At 38.7% G+C, this 12,724-nt stretch overlaps 1 protein-coding gene across 2 annotated transcripts in view; it reads right to left on the bottom strand.

Annotated features, from left to right (window-relative positions):
* Window positions 1-5,361: 5,361 nt before the first annotated feature.
* Window positions 5,362-12,724, bottom strand: part of ccdc69 (coiled-coil domain containing 69) — a 34,419-nt gene continuing 27,056 nt past the window's right edge. For both annotated transcript variants that reach the window (XM_062999965.1, XM_062999966.1), the window contains exons 8-9: window positions 9,155-9,252; window positions 5,362-6,645 (exon numbers count right to left, since the gene is read on the bottom strand). In XM_062999965.1, the coding sequence (XP_062856035.1) occupies window positions 6,471-6,645; window positions 9,155-9,252 (273 nt within the window). In that variant the 3' untranslated portion in view covers window positions 5,362-6,470. The remainder of the gene's footprint in view (window positions 6,646-9,154; window positions 9,253-12,724) is intronic.

Raw genomic sequence — 12,724 nt, 5'->3', positions numbered from 1 at the left:
GAGTCTATCTTTTTTAAGCAGTAAATTGTACAGTTCTGATAAGCTATTACTGCTAAGAATAAATGTTACAATCAGGCAATGAAAATGAGAAGCAGACTGAGTAAAATACATTAACATTATTTAATTATTTAATCAACTTTCACGGAAACAGATGTGAACAAAATGTGTAGGTTTTTAAATTAACTATACACACAGTCCTATTGGTGTTTTGTTTGGAGTCTAAATACCTCATTTGTTGTTTTGCAGTTTTCTTTATATATATATAATAGAGGAGGGCCACACCCCCATCAGCATTATTCCTCAGCCCTGTTCAGGCGCCATCAGTCAGCCAGCAAGGGTCGCAGTCGCACCAGTTATGAGGACCTATGATCCGACTTTCTTACCCCTAACCCTGAACAACAGCCAATCGTTGTTCATACTGCCGCCCAGCCTAGTCGGAGAGGCAGAGCTGAGGTTCGATACGATGTATTTGAAACCCCAACTCTGGTGAGCTAGCGTACTTTACCACTGTGCCACCTAAGCGGCTGTTTTGCAGTGATGTGTAAAACTTAATAAAAAGTCCTTGTTGCTGTTGGAGTTTAGCTAACAAAGCTTCAGATGTGAGTGCTCTGCATCGTTCAAGTTCTTGTGTTTCTCTGTGTGTTTAGTACCGTAATAGCGACTTTTAACTCTACATTTAAACTGTAATTCTTAAACGGCTTTACAGTGCCTTGCAAAAGTATTCAGCCCCCTTGAACTTTTCAACCTTTTGCCACATTTCAGGCTTCAAACATAACGATATGAAATTGTAATTTTTTGTGAAGAATCAACAACAAGTGGGACACAATCGTGAAGTAGAACGAAATTTATTGGATATTTTAAACTTTTTTTAGAAATAAAAAACTAAAAAGTGGGGCGTGCAATATTATTCAGCCCCTTTACTTTCAGTGCAGCAAACTCACTCCAGAAGTTCAGTGAGGATCTCTGAATGATCCAATGTTGACCTAAATGACTGATGGTGATAAATAGAATCCACCTGTGTGTAATCAAGTCTCCGTATAAATGCACCTGCTCTGTGACAGTCTCAGAGTTCTGTTTAAAGCGCAGAGAGCATCATGAAGACCAAGGAACACACCAGGCAGGTCCGAGATACTGTTGTGGAGAAGTTTAAAGCCGGATTTGGATACAAAAAGATTTCCCAAGCTTTAAACATCTCAAGGAGCACTGTGCAAGCGATCATATTGAAATGGAAGGAGTATCAGACCACTGCAAATCTACCAAGACCCGGCCGTCCCTCTAAACTTTCAGCTCAAACAAGGGGAAGACTGATCAGAGATGCAGCCAAGAGGCCCATGATCACTCTGAATGAACTGCAGAGATCTACAGCTGAGGTGGGAGACTCTGTCCATAGGACACAATCAGTCGTACACTGCACAAATCTGGCCTTTATGGAAGAGTGGCAAGAAGAAAGCCATTTCTCAAAGATATCTATAAAAAGTCACCTGGGAGACACACCAAACATGTGGAAGAAGGTGCTCTGGTCAGATGAAACCAAAATCGAACTTTTTGGCCACAATGCAAAACGTTATGTTTGGCGTAAAAGCAACACAGCTCATCACCCTGAACACACCATCCCCACTGTCAAACATGGTGGTGGCAGCATCATGGTTTGGGCCTGCTTTTCTTCAGCAGGGACAGGGAAGATGGTTAAAATTGATGGGAAGATGGATGGAGCCAAATACAGGACCATTCTGGAAGAAAACCTGTTGCAGTCTGCAAAAGACCTGAGACTGGGACGGAGATTTATCTTCCAACAAGACAATGATCCAAAACATAAAGCAAAATCTACAATGGAATGGTTCACAAATAAATGTATCCAGGTGTTAGAATGGCCAAGTCAAAGTCCAGACCTGAATCCCATCGAGAATCTGTGGAAAGAGCTGAAAACTGCTGTTCACAAACGCTCTCCATCCAACCTCACTGAGCTCGAGCTGTTTTGCAAGGAAGAATGGGCAAAAATTTCTGTCTCTCGATGTGCAAAACTGATAGAGACATACCCCAAGCGACTTGCAGCTGTAATCGCAGCAAAAGGTGGCGCTACAAAGTATTAACGCAAGGGGGCTGAATAATATTGCACGCCCCACTTTTCAGTTTTTTATTTCTAAAAAAAGTTTAAAATATCCAATAAATTTCGTTCCACTTCACGATTGTGTCCCACTTGTTGTTGATTCTTCACAAAAAATTACAATTTCATATTGTTATGTTTGAAGCCTGAAATGTGGCAAAAGGTTGAAAAGTTCAAGGGGGCTGAATACTTTTGCAAGGCACTGTATATCTGACCTCTGTATATAAATGCTTAGAAGTTCATGTCTTGTTACAACTCTACCTTCTCTATCAATCGCGCTCAGCACTGTTCGTCAACACATTACGGTGAAGCTCGATACACTCACACACGAAAACTGAAACTTACGTAAATTTAAAAAAATAGCGGTCCCGTCAAAATAAAAACAATCCTGTTAAATTGCATGTTCGATGTACATTTAATTACGACGGATTTTTTCTTACCACTGACTTCATGTGGGCCGGATGAGGACAGCCAAAGGGCCGTACAATGCCCATGGCTGCGTCCGAAATAGCATACATCCATACTGAACAGTACGCAAAAGCAGTACGCGAGAGCGGTTAGTATGTCCGAATACGCAGTATACATCACAGTGCGTGAAAAGTACACGTATGACCCACTGCCAGGGCAGTAATGATGCACACTTATGGTCCAATAATCTATCCCATAATTCAACTGGAGCTACAAAGGCGTTCAGAGCGAAGAAGAAATATGGCGGAAAGCGGAGAAAGACAAACATTAAAACTGTTATTGTTTAGTACAACCCTGAATAATGTTATGAGTAGCTTTGTGGAGAACAACACATTTTATTTTTTCCGATTTTAAAATTGTTTTAACTGTGGCGATGTGAGGTCATGCATCACGTGACGTTGGTAAGATGGCGGACGTAGTACGTACAAGGTTGCGTGCATACTACACACTTGCATACTGAAAGAGCTTACTGCTTCACTGACAGAGCAAGAAGGTCTTGGGTTCGATCCCCAGGTGGGGTGGTCCGGGTCCTTTCTGTGTGGAGTTTGCATGTTCTCCCCGTGTCCGCGTGGGTTTCCTCACAGTCCAAAGACGTGCAAGTGAGGTGAACTGGAGACACTAAATTGTCCATGACTGTGTTCGATATAACCTTGTGAACTGATTAATCTTGGGTAATGAGTAACTACCGTCCCTGTCATGAATGTAACCAAAGTGTAAAACATGATGTTAAAATCCTAAAAAACAAACAAACAAACTGACAGGGCAGTGCATAGTGCCTTCAATCTAGTACGTACTGTTTAAGTATGCAATTTAGGACGCAGCACAGGTGTGATTGAGGCTGTGTATCCTTTAATTTCAAATTAGTCAGATGAGGTTGAAGTCATATTTTTTTCTTGCTTACACCACACAGCAAAATTTCTATCAATCTGACTTGACCTGTACATAATATACATGTTTATGATAAACGGGAAAGGGCCTGCCACCTGATTTTCCTGGCATCTGCTAAACCCAGATTTAACAGGCAGATTGACAGTTGTGTAGCATAATTTCTGAAAATGTGTTTTAACTGTTTTAGAGTCCAGTGGTGATGGTGTTTAGAACAGTACATCTGACACTTGGTTATGAATATGGTAATCTTGAGTTTATTAGAATAGACAGGATGCTATTTTTTCACGTATCCCAGCTAGTTTGGAAGTTTAAGTCAGCACTAAGGGTATTAATTCTCCTCGTCCTCTTTGTACCATCATTGACTGTCTATGGAGAATTTTAGGTCCTTATTAGCATTGTGTCTGAAAAAAGCATAGTGGTGCTGTTGGGCACTGGAGCAGGGCCCTTAACCCTTAATTGTAAGTCGCTTTGGATAAAAGTGTCTGCTAAATGCCACTAATGCAAACGTAGCTTCACTGTCAATTCCACTAACATCCCAATAACATTATAATGCAGCAAGAGCTGCTACACAGTTAGGTAAGAGTCTACAGAATTGATAAATTGTCAGACATAAACATTTTTTGGTTAATCAGCCATTAAAAAATATATGAAAAATTATTCATTCAGTTATTTCAGCTGTTCCTGTTAGGGGACGCCACAGCGGATCATTCGTTTTCATCTTGCCCTGTCCTGAACATAGTCCTCTGTCACCCCAACCACCTGCATATCCTCTCTTACCACTTCCATACACCTTCTCTTTGGCCTTCCTCTCCATCCTGTCTCCTACTCCTACACCCAAAACCATCTCAATCTCACTTCTCTTACTTTGTCTGCAAAACTCCCCACCTGCACTGTTCCTCTAATAAACTTGTTCCTAATCCTCTCCATCCTCGTCATTCCCAATGAGAATTGCAGCATCTTCATCTTTGCCACCTCCAGTTCCCTCTTCTGTCTTTTAGTCAGTGTCACCGTCTTGAAGCCATATACACTGATCAGCCATAACATTAAAACCACCTCCTTGTTTCTACAGTGTCCATTTTATCAGCTCCACTTACCAGATACTCCTACCTAGCTGGTCCACCTTGTAGATGTGAAGTCAGAGACGATCGCTCATCTATCGCTGCTGTTTGAGTTGGTCATCTTCTAGACCTTAATCAGTGGTCACAGGACGCTGCCCATGGGGCGCTGTTGGCTGGATATATTTTTGGTTGATTGACTATTCTCAGTCCAGCAGTGACAGTGAGGTGTTTACAAACTCCATCAGCATTGCTGTGTCTAATCCACTCATACCAGCACAACACACACTAACACACCACCACCATGTCAGTGTCACTGCAGTGCTGAGAATGATCCACCACCCAAATAATACCTGCTCTGTAGTGGTCCTGGGAGAGTCCTGACCATTGAAGAACAGCATGAAAGGGGGCTAACAAAGCATGCAGAAAAACAGATGAACTACAGTCAGTAATTGTAGAACTACAAAGTGCTTCTATATGGTAAGTGGAGCTGATAAAATGGACAATGTGTGTAGAAACGAGGAGGTGGTTTTAATGTTATGGCTGATCGGTGTAATTCATCAATGCATTATGGACCTTGTTTTGTGCACAGGATGCCACAGAGTTGGAATCATATAATCATGTCATTATATATGTGGCTGAAAACCTAAACAAAATAATTAGGATGGGTGTCCACATACTTTTGGCCATATAGTGTAAAGTGTACATAAGTGTACTTTTAAAAAGTTGTCAGGTTGTAATTTTCATAAAAACACATGTCAACTCAGATTTCAATGAAAGATTAGGCGAATTAACCTCAGGCAGGTTAGCTCAAGCTTCTGCAAGCCTATTTGGTGTCAGATAAATTGATTACAGCTCCACTTTGCAATGACCGTCCAAAACACATATTTCACATCCTATGGACACAGCGTTTATTGGGGCTTGTCCTTTTAAGTAATAAAAAAAACAACATACTACATGGACAAACATAACAAAGCAGTTAAATGGATCACAAAAAGAAAAAGAAAAAAACATTAATTTGTTCAAAAACAAAATGCTAAGCAGGAGTCATCTCCCAGCTGGTATTCCCATATTTGCCAAAATTCCAAAAAACACAAGTCATATTTCATAAAAAAAAAAACAAAAAAAAAAAACAAAAAAAAAAAACACATGCTCAGAAGTGCCACTTGTGAACGTTAAAGGTTTAAGCATGCAAACATTGCTCATGCATGTGCCAATATTTTACAAAAGCCCAAAGTTTTCCTTATACAAATATATACAAATGACAATACTGCTGTAAAAGTGCCAGTGCATCTGAAAAGGAAAAGAAATCCTTTTGCTATAGACAACACTTACAAGTGCTTTTAATGCAATAAGGAGAAAAAAAGAAGATTGTCTTCGAAGAGAAAAGAAGGCATCATTTGGTAAGTCAGTTTTGAATAGTCTGTACATTATGCTATTTACAACCACACACTATTAGAAATAAAACTTCCAGTACAGTAACATATAAAAATCAAGGGTTCTAAACTTGAGGGCACAGTACCACACTGGTCAGTTTAATGGTTTCTATTATTTCATCATATCTGATTCAGCTATTCATTAAGCAAGCCCTTCATCTGCTGGATCAGGTGTAGAAGGAAAACCTTAAACTGGAATTTATTAACAGCTAAATAAATCTCTCCAGTATAAATGCTATGTTGGATCCACTGCTATTCCAAAATAGAACTAATCAGTAGAACTACAATTAAAAATAAAAATAAAATCCAAATTAAAATACAAAATCGTATTTTTCAAAGCCACACACTGATCTTTAAAAGCAGACTCAGCAACAAACTAAATTCAAGTCCCAATAAACCTGGTACAAAAAAAAGAACTGATTCATTAAAAGAAAACCAGCAGCAGGGTTAAACTGAGAGGCACAGGTTATTTAAATATGTCCATGTAAAGCTTTGGTGACCGGAGTCCAGTGTGTGAGGTCAGCTAGAAGAAACTTCTGCAGGAACCCCGGCTTGTATATGAAAGGATGAACAGGAATCTCGTCGGTGGATGAGTTTAAAAAGCAGCTCTTCTTTCTCTTGAATGAGTTTTTGGTTCTGTAATGACTGCTTCTCCAGCGCCTCATGCAGTTCATTTTGCTCCTTGGACAGTTGACTTGAGAAAAAAAACAACAATTTGAATTGAATTATGTTTGTAGTCGTCGACAAGTATTAAGGTTGTATTAATGTTTAATACCAGTTTATCTACACAGAACAAAATCTGTAGAATTTTATAACTTACTGAACGCATATAAATTATTTTTGACAATTACCATTATCGTGTCATGTAGAAATTGTTTTAAAAACACTAAAACTAGATCAATATAAAAAAAAAAAAAAGAACTGCCGATTTAATTACATCTCAACTTAAACTTTTTTATTTCTGTATTTGTGCATTAACTACTTTTGATTGACAATATAAACTGATGTGGCAACATTTTGATTGCATTTGTACCCGTGTGTAATATCACACACCTTTAACTGTACCATAGCAACATTGGATTAAAAATGAATAATAAATAAATAATCCCACAGCTTCTACTATGCAATGTGCTCTGCTTAAGACACTCACCCATTTTCACAACATGTTGAAGCTCTGAAACAACAGCACTTTAAAAACGTTTAGATTTGTCACTGTGATATTTACAGCCAAATTACCAAAACAGAGTTACAGATAACCTGTAATACTTGACATAGTTATATGTTATAGTAATGGTTCTTAACTTGCAACCAATGGTTATAAACATAAACAGTTATGTTATTTAATAGATTTTTCTCCTGCAGACTGCAAATGTGCACAGCACATTTGATATAACAAACCATTTTGTTTCAAATGGCTTAAATGATAAACAAAATACTCAAAACTCTCAGCTAGTTGAGTGCAGCCATTATAAATGCAGACAATTATGTTCTTAACTTGATAAATTACTGCTCAGCTCCAGGGCACTTATTCCTAATAATTAACTACTAAAAATAATTAATTAAAAATAATTAATAATGTATAGTTTGTTTGTTTATGGAAGTTAATAAAACAACAAAAAGCCTTTTCAAATCCTTACAAAGCCACCCTGTTGAACTCGATGCCTACGGACAGAGATGCATTCAGGGCCGGCGCTAGGGGGGGGGCTGAGGGGGGCATTGCCCCCCCAAATTGTGTCTTTGCCCCCCCAAGCAAAGCAGTCCAGAACCGGGGCTAGGGGGGGCTGAGGGGGGCATTGCCCCCCCAAATTGTGTCTTTGCCCCCCCAAGCAAAGCAGTCCAGAACCGGGGCTGGATGCATTACATTATAGCGACCGCAGAGTGGCGCTATAGTCTATGTGTTATTTTTTTATTTTTGTGATCTGAAGATAACAAAAGCTGTTTTTTTTAGATGACAACTTATTTTTTCTGTGTTCTCGTGAAAATGTTGCGTACGCTCCACCAAAGCTTGTGAATCTTATTAGGTGACGAACACTAATTTGAAAATTGTCAAGCATTGATAAACAGTTCTTTCCTCGCGTCAGTAAATGTGTGGATGTACAGAACAGACAGCACATGCATTTTATCACCAGAAAAGATGTGATCTCAGGAAAACAGATTTTGTTACATTGGAATCACAAGAAAAATGAAAGAAAATCACTTTTCTGGATTTCTGTAGCTTACAGTAATATATATAACGAGAGCTGGAATTAAGGTAAGACATTAAAATTGGAGCAGGCTGTAGTGTTGGCTCACCAACTTGATTATATATTGAAAATTCAAAGACTTTTTAAATTTGATGCCTTCAACACACTCGAAAAAGTGTTGACTGGCAAAATAGAGTAAGAAAGTTGTAGTATATTTAAGATACACCATTTACAACAAGCAGGTAAAAGGGTAAAATGATTGGGCATATAAGAATGATCCAGCAAAAGCAGTCTTTGCTTTGTGAGAGAACTGTCCGTTAATTAAAAGTAAACAACTCTCAATGCAAGAGTGCAAATAATTTGTGTTTTTTTTTATCATCTGTCATTAATTATATTGTGGAATCATTAAGGGAATATGGAGAATTCTTAATTGTAGGGCAAGGCTAGGAACCACTGGAGAATGTGCATTATCCTTAAGCCCTCAGATGACATTGCTTGAGAAATTGTTGTGCAATAAATATATTACTGCTATAAATATATTCACATGGGCTTAGAAAACCATTGTCAACACAGTTCGCCACACAGTCCACAAACATATCATATGTATAGGTATGTTTTACAGTCTTATGAAGTCAAACCAGTGGTCAGTGATGCATATCATCAGAAGTTACAACAGGGCCAGTTTTTCCACATTCAACTGTAGCCAAGTAGCCTTCCACTGCTGGGGTATATTTGCCTGACACATGCTCCCTCTGACATGTGCACAATCTACCAAGCCCTTCTTATTCACCCATACTTCAGACCCCACCCCTTATTTAGTCCGGTCTTTTCCCACCTAGCAGACTTGCTGGCCAATTTTGCCTACTGCTGGCCCAGCCGACCGGTAGCAGAGCTAAGATTTAAACTTGGGGAGTATAGAATTCCAGCACTGGTGTGCTAGCGAAATATCCCGATGTGTCACCTGGGCTCCCACTTTCTTAAACATGAAATAGCTGATTTTAGGAAATAAAGAGTGCATACTTAATTAGTGTTTGGTAGTTGTCCATCCGAGCTCGGAGATCCTCGTTCTGGCATAGAACCTGCCGGGCCTGGTCCTCTAGAGCCAGATTCTTTTCAACCTAACATAAAGTAAAGAACATTGATGCAATCACTAAAAATTTGTTAAACAAACTGAAAAAACTAGGAAATCAAATGTAGAGGTTTACGAAATGTTGTGACTAGAATAAGCTTATCATTACATATAAAACCCCTAAAAAAATAAACACTAGACAATGAATGTCTTTTAAGTACAAATGAACACTGATATGCTGATCATTTTAAAATACAGTTTGGATTTTGGTTTTTGATTCCTCTGCCTTACGACACCTGATGTAATTCAGCAGTCGAAGGTGAACAGTTACATTTGATGTGACAGTGAAAAATTACAGAGAAATACTTTAACAGCATTGTAATATTTTGAAAAAACAAGTAAAATAGATTCAGACCATGTTTGTTATGTCTGTATCAAGGAAGAACTTGTTCAAAAAATAAATAAATCATGGCATGAAGAAACATGAAACGTATAGGAAGTAACATACTGTAATAAGATAGACGGTCACTGTTTCTTTTTAATATCAGGTTTAACCATCTTGTCAAAATGTCTTTCGACTTTGAACCTACAAACCCTATTTCCCGGGAAAAAAAAGCTGGAACGTTTTGTAAAACGCAATTAAAAGAAGAATCTGTGATTTGTTAACTCCCCTGAATCTAAATATAACTGACTAAAAAAATATATATTTCCATTGTTTTCACTGATCGCTTCATTGTATTTTGTCAATATGACAAAATTTAGAATTTGACGGCTGCAACACACTCCAAAAAAAAAAAAAGTTAGGACAAAGGGAAATTAAGAGTGAAAAGTTTAGACTATTGAAGTTACAGCATTCCACAGTAAGCAAGGGAATTGGTAACAGGTGAGTGAATCGTGATTGGGTAATAAAAGAGGGCCCACTAAAGAATTTACAAGCAATGATGGGTTGTGGCTTACTGGAAGAAAATATACACCCATGTGGACTACATTCCCCATCAGTTTTTAGGAACACATCTTATCCTGTAAAGCAGTATAACAGCTATGTTTACATACTGCTTACTAATATGTTAATAGTTGGACTGAGAGCTTATTCAGAAGAGAAAATATTTAATATTTACTCCACTGTTTAAATAACATTCAGGGTGGAGCCAATTTAAATGAAATTTTAATCCAAACAAACAAGGTGGGTAAATAAACAAATGATCATCAGCCATGTGAACCTTTATATCAAATTTCAATTGAAATCAGCGAGTACATTTTGCAAGTACACTTCGTACAGGTGCATTAGCCTTAATGCATGGCTGGCACATGACAAAAAAGGTCTTTAGAGAAAAAGAGCGCACACAACAAACCGTTCCTTTTATGTTTTTTCAGCTACTCGAGTATTTATGGGTTGCCACAGTAGATCAGTATGTTTGACACAGTTTTTACGCTGGATGCCCTTTCTGACGCAACCCATCTATTTTTATCCGGGCTGGAGACTGGCACTGAAAGCGCACTGAAAAGCGTACCTTCCAATGGCTAAGTTGAAGTTTGGGCATTCTTTGAGACAAAGCCAATCATGTTTGTTTTGTTTATTAGGATTTTAACGTCATGTTTTACACTTTGGTTACATTCATGACAGGAACGGTAGTTACTCATTACACAAGGTTCATCAGTTCACACAAGGTTATATCGAACACAGTCATGGACAATTTAATATCTTTGGACTGTGGGAGGAAACCGGAGCACCCGGAGTAAACCCACGCAGACCGGAGGAGAACATGCAAACTCCACACAGAAAGGACCCGGACCGCCCCACCTGGTGTTGAACCCAGGACCTTCTTGCAGTGCTACCCACCGTGCCGCCCAATCATGTTTGTGTAGATGCACAAATGGCCAGTAGCACAAAGTCCCACTGTTTAAAGGTTTTAAAATATCGGAAATGGGGAAAGGTGTCCATCAAATCAGCATTTTAAATTAAATATAAATGTTTACACCTTTTTAATTAGGATATTGCTCGTTTTCATTAACCGTTTTGTCCTGGTCAGGGTTGCGGTTTGTTTGGTTCCAACCGGAAGCACTGAGCACAAGGCATGAATACTAGACCAGGGGTCGGCAACCAACATGTGGGGCCTATTTACTGGCATGCTGATTTGTGAGAATAGATACAATAAAGGTATTTCAAAAGTGGGCTGCACCTTATTTGTTGTATCCTTACTGTGACCAGTTAAATTAGGGTGGAGTAATTAAGTAGTCAAGTAGGCGATTGTGGCCAAAGTAGGCCAACAATCTACATTCGTTCATTGCAACAAGAGTGGACAGATTTGTATGGATTTATTCAACAGAAAGCACTGTGAAAGTGTCGTTTGTCAGAGCTCGAGTGTGTGACGCCATTCAGAGACAAAACATCAAAGGAATCAATCAAACCAGCAATTTCAAGGTACAAGACAGTATTTTTTAGAATTTAGGCCATGGAAAAAGTTCTGTCATGCTCACAAGTTACAAGATATCTCAGTGTATTGTTAAAAACGGAAAACACTGCTTAACCCTTCACCGACAGATAATACACAATATGGCCAAAAGTATTTGGACACCTGACCATGAACTTGTTGAACATTCCATTTCAAAAACAATTAGTATTAAACTAGAGACATTTCTATGTGATATTTTTAGCTGTAACAATAGCCACTCTTCTGAGAACCCTTCTCACAAGACTTTAAAGTATGACTGTGGGAATTTGTGTCCATTCATCCAAAAGAGCATTTCTATGGCTGGACACTGATGTTGGTCAAGAAAGCCTCAGTTGATGTTCCAGTTCATTCCGAAGCTGTTCAGTGGGGCTGAGGTTAAAATCAGGGATCTGTGCAGGCCACTCGAGTTTCTTTAACCAAGCTTTTTTCATGTCTGTATAGACCTTGCTTCGTGCACAGGGGCACAATCATGCTTAAACAGGAAAGGGCCTAGTTGATAGCACATAACTTCCTTTATATGATTAATTTCTTACACCTGTTAGCAATTGTTGTGGCTGAAAAACATGAATTCATGAATTAGAAGGGGTGTCCCAATACTTTTGTCCATATAGTGTGTTAACAGTATGTGATTTGTGATGTATTGTTAATTTATTTGTTATTTTATTAGGATTTTAACATCATGTTTTACACATTTTGGTTATATTTATGACAGGACAGGTAATAACTGGTTACGCAAGATTTATCAGTTCAAGACTAATGTCAAACTCAGTCGTGGACAATTTTGTATCTCCAATTCACCTCACTTGAATGTCTTTGGACTGTGGGAGGAAAAACAAAGACACAGGGAGAACATGCAAACTCCACACAGAAAGGACCGGACCACTCCACCTGGGAATCGAACCCAGGACCTTCTTGCTGTGAGATGACAGTGCTACCCACCGAGTCACCATGCCACCCTTGTAATGTATTGTATGGCACAATGAATACTTTGTTACTTTTTTATTTTTTTTAATTGGCAAGTCGTACTAAAAAAAGGTTGCCGACCCCCACCCTAGACAGTGTACAAAT

This window comes from Trichomycterus rosablanca, chromosome 8 (genome assembly GCF_030014385.1).
Source record: "Trichomycterus rosablanca isolate fTriRos1 chromosome 8, fTriRos1.hap1, whole genome shotgun sequence".
Classification (NCBI taxonomy): domain Eukaryota; kingdom Metazoa; phylum Chordata; class Actinopteri; order Siluriformes; family Trichomycteridae; genus Trichomycterus; species Trichomycterus rosablanca.
This window is presented reverse-complemented; position numbering and strand designations above follow the sequence as displayed.